Genomic DNA, 4,542 nt, shown 5'->3' with positions numbered 1-4,542 from the left:
AACTCGAAGTGAGAACTGGACTACGGACGTGGGCCTCTCCCGCGCTCTCTTTCTCACTCTTCTGCTCAGCTCTGGACAAGGACCAGAGGCAGAACCAGGAGCAAGACCAGAACATTAATTGCCTTTGCCTTTGCCTTAGCCTTGTCGTTAGTGTTAGTGGCCCGGTGATGGACGGCCAGTGGGTCTGAAGTGGCTGCCAGTTTGGTGTGCAGAGGGTTAGTGGGTGGAGGGGTACGGCACAGCGCCCGGGAAGTAGATTGAAATTGTACATATTTCACCTTGTCTCGCCTCTCGCTTGCTCTCCCTCCCCCTACCCATCCACCGTTGGCTGGACTGCCCGCCCGGCCATACTTTTGGATAACGATTGAATCGAATCGCAACGAGAGTCCACCCCTAATGGCGAGCAGAGAGACCAAAAGCTTCGGCTATGGCCATGACTCTAGAGCGGACCAAAAGCGGCCATTACCATTCAACCCTATGGCTGGGAAACTGGAACGGGGATGGGAATGGGGACGTGGACGTGGACGTGGACGGAAACTGTGCCTGGACCATGGCCTTGGCTTGACTTGGCTTGGCGTTCCACAATTACATTTATGTACGAGCAGAAATGCCACTCTCTCTCTCTCTCTCGCCTCTCGCCTCTCGCGTGATATCAAACAGAACTAAATATGGAAAGACTATAGAAAATTCCAAGACGTCTCAGAGCTAACCAGACGGTGGGGGGACCATCCGTTGGCTAATTTCTATCTCTGAGTGTATACACAAATTGCCCCACGGCTCTGAACCACTGAGCAAATGTCACCACTCAACCAACTTGAGGGCTGAAAGCGGCTTGGCGGTGTTTGGCCCTCCCGTTTCGAGGTTGTCTTCACGTTGTGCAAAAGTTCCTTCAGTTTTCAGGGTCTTAATGAACGAACGGTATCTACCTTTTCCCACTCTGATTAGTTTATCAATCTGTGGCGGGCGATCTTTAGCCGCTGGCTGTCTGTCTCACCACTCAAAGCTTAAGCCAAAAGTGAGGTTCGGGGTCACCATTCTGCTACTTTTTGACGAGTTTATCAATCTTAAGCTTTATGTGATGTCATTTTGCCATTTTGATGAAAGGTATAGAGAGTGAATCTTGCACCTTAAAAGGGAAACATTAAACGGCAGATCGGGGTTACCAGTGCAAATTTTGCTGTAGTCTTGGATGCTAATCAGGGTTAATGGGTAATCGCCCCATGAGTCTCTCTCGTGGCTATCTCCCATCAGGGCACTTGGCTGAAGTGATCTCGAGCTGCCAGCGAAAAGACCAAGCGATGGAGAACAATGCGAATGGCCTAATTGATGGCACTTCGTCGCGGCCACTTGACTTGATCAGTGCGTCCGATCAGTTCGGAAAAACCCCTACGACTGCGACTGGTAACTGGTAAAAGCACAATGTCCGATAAGATCTTTAACGCGCACCAAGAGCAATCGACGTGATAATCGACGTCCGATCTTGGCCGATCTGTCGATCGGTTTTGTTGTGTAATGGGGAACGTGACGCGCTAGATTTGCGTAATTTGTAAGCACTTTTTCTACCCCGCTAACCCGCTCCGCAGACCCATCCATACCCGCGTCCCGTTTAGCGTCCTACCCTCTACATGGCGCATTAGCTAGGCAAAGGAGCAAAGCGCGCGCTTTTGTGCGGATTCATTGCATACATAACTCACACAGGAGACACACAGGACACAGTAGACAGCAGACAGTACACAGGAGAGACGTTAGGCTACCTGGTTATGGGAATATGGGAATGGGAATTCAGTTATTCTTTTATTGGGACATACAAGATCGAAGCGGGATGGGCATGGGCATGGGCATGGGCATGGGGATGCATGCGTAACCCTTTCGTAAATCGAGTTAATCCCACAGATAGAGCCAGCGAGGAGCCGACAAAACCATCCCGCATTCAGGTACGCTGTACATACATAACGACTATAATTGCCTCAATGGAAATTATTATCATTTTTCATTCGAGAGTGAGCTTGAAGCCTGACATCTGCCAAGGGGTTGAGTGTCGCGTCGATGGGTCACCAGCCCCGGAAAAGGGTTCACGAAGACGCTGGCCGAAGATCGTTTTGCTTTCACGTTTCCCTTTGGTTTGCCTGAAGTGCCGTCGCAACAATGACCCGAAAATGTCAACGAGAGAGAGAGAGAGAGAGCAGAGCAAAGGAAATGCATGCAGAGATTCGGTTCTTGGTTCTTGGTTCTGGGTTCCACTTGAGGGTCGGCTGGCGGTAGGGTTAGGGCATATCAAGGTGAGCATGTCACACTGCGAACTAACTGACTTATTCATCTTTATTAATTGAGAGTGCAGAGTGCAGGAAGCTTTTGTGTGGCAAGCAGCGCACCGGACAACAGCGAGCAGCGAGCAGACGTTGGCTTTGTTTTACCCCCTCCCAACCCCAAATGAGAACGCTGAGAGTTGCATGACAAAGCACAATGTGCCAATAATGGGAAGTACGACCTGTCACATGTCACCAAAACAAAAGGCGGGACTCACGGAAGTACTCTCCAGAACAATCGTAGCGCTGAGCAGTACAAATAATAAAGGGAATCCCCTCGTGCTAGTAGTAGTCCCTGCCATATACATACAGATTTAGTTCCCCCCGTCAGTTTGAATTGAAGTCAGCAGCTTAAAAGCATCCAAAATTCACAGTACTAAACAAAATTCCATGGTCCACACAAATTTCCAAAGATTTCTCGTTTGCCGCAAAAATATGCCGAATGGAACGAAGCTGCGCTTTGCTTTGATCACCGAGGAGGCGCTCGAGAAGTTGCGACCCAATCCGGAGCCGAGCATTCCCATACGCAGCGCCGTCAAGGAGGTACTCAGCGAGGTTATGGCCGAGCTAAATCTCAATCAGATGATCGAGGATAAGCTCGTGGAGCTGCTGGAGCGTCGGGGCATTGTCTCCAGCCAGAGTCCCAGCGAAAGCCGCAGCCTGGGCGGCCTTGCCATCGCCAAGAAGACGTCCATTCTGGGCATGCCCTTGCGGGGATCCCTCTCATCGGTGTCGACGAGGACCAGCGTGGTTCGCAGACAGCGGAAGGGGTTGAGGACCAAGTCTCAGACGATATTCCCACAGCCCACACATCGGGAAGTAACCTTCTCACTGCAGGACACAACTTCCATGCAGCCTGGTGCGGCTCGTGAGGCGCATCGGGACTCTGCCTCGCCGCATCGAGAAGCCGTTGCCACAAAACGAGTATCAGACGCCATGTATCGGGACATGGACTCTAAGCAAAGACGAGCCGAATCGAAGTACCATTCCTATCGCAAATTCCTATCCTTCGATCAACAGCAGCGGCAGCAGCACGAGCACGTGCGCCGCAAGTCGCAGCGCCAAAAGTTGCACCAGAGCTGAGTAAAAATTCCAAATTATTCCTAACAAAAAGGATGTGGACTATACACATATATAACATACGATTATTCCACATATTTTGTTGTACAAATTGAAAAATAATTGAGTACAAAATACCAGTTCAATAAATTACAAATTTAATTGCATTTGAAAACGACATATGAAAATATGAATTTTAGTTTTAAGCGTTAAAATACAGTAACAAGTGATAAGGTATCCCTTATAGACCTCTCTCTGTATTACGCATATCTGACATTCATTTCTGGTTGCTTTAAAGGTCAAATTTCGAGCCCTAGCATAACTATAATATGGATAAGGAACATCCACCAGTTGGCCCAAAAATTAATCAATTATATTTGTATTCTACTTGATTTATATCTTATTTGATTTGTATTTGATTTATTTTGATATTTCTGCTGATTCAAGTGCATGGCTCTTGGCAAAACTCGTTTGAATCCATAAAGACAGGAAGGACATAACTTTCGATTGGGCCCACGATTGTTATGGCAACTAAGGACACCACCAATGGGTTAACTGAATTGCTTCTGTTTCCCACACATTTTTCCATATCTATTGCACAAAAACATTTCCTTCTGCCCGACAGAGAAATATGCAAAGTGAAAAATTGAATCGCCTGGCAATTGTACAAATCAGCCCTTTTCCCTGTGGGGTGGGCGAGCTTCGGGGCTAGTCTTCGCCGCTTATCATCAAGCAGCAGACAAGGGCAGAGCATCAATCAAGCGTTTCCAATGAATGGCTATCGACGGAATTAGAAGACCAGCGACGATTCTAACCCCCTCACCATATATCCCTGCCTTTTGCGTCTTGGCAAATTCTAGAACACCACCCAAAAAAGAAAACACAGGAGGACAAGTGGAGGACACAGTTCCAGCCAGGGACCAGGCCATATTTTTGCGGCTTAATATGTGTTCGCAGAAAAAAATGGCAAAAAATGGAAATAAATGTTTAAAAATGTTTTGCAGGAGTTGAGGCAGCAGGACCAAGCGGCTGGAGCTGCTGGCATGAGTCGGAGTTTGAGTCGTAGTCGGAGTCAGTTGGGGTACTGGGAGGGGGGGGGGCTTATCGCATGGATGTAGCCAGTGACAGGACATAACGAAACCCTCGGTATCTCAGGCGCGCCATGCCATGCGTGGGC

The 4,542-nt window shown here is 48.5% G+C and overlaps 1 protein-coding gene across 1 annotated transcript; it reads left to right on the top strand.

Moving 5' to 3' along the window:
• The first annotated feature begins 2,385 nt into the window (after positions 1–2,385).
• On the top strand, positions 2,386–3,444 carry LOC117580828. The gene has a single exon (XM_034267549.1). It carries the CDS (start codon positions 2,697–2,699, stop codon positions 3,387–3,389), a length of 693 nt encoding a protein of 230 aa, XP_034123440.1. The 5' UTR covers positions 2,386–2,696; the 3' UTR covers positions 3,390–3,444.
• Positions 3,445–4,542: the final 1,098 nt, after the last annotated feature.

Source organism: Drosophila guanche, unplaced genomic scaffold (genome assembly GCF_900245975.1).
Source record: "Drosophila guanche unplaced genomic scaffold, DGUA_6, whole genome shotgun sequence".
In the NCBI taxonomy this organism is placed as follows: domain Eukaryota; kingdom Metazoa; phylum Arthropoda; class Insecta; order Diptera; family Drosophilidae; genus Drosophila; species Drosophila guanche.
The sequence above is the reverse complement of the archived record's forward strand: the minus strand, read 5'-3'. Positions and strand labels throughout refer to the sequence as shown.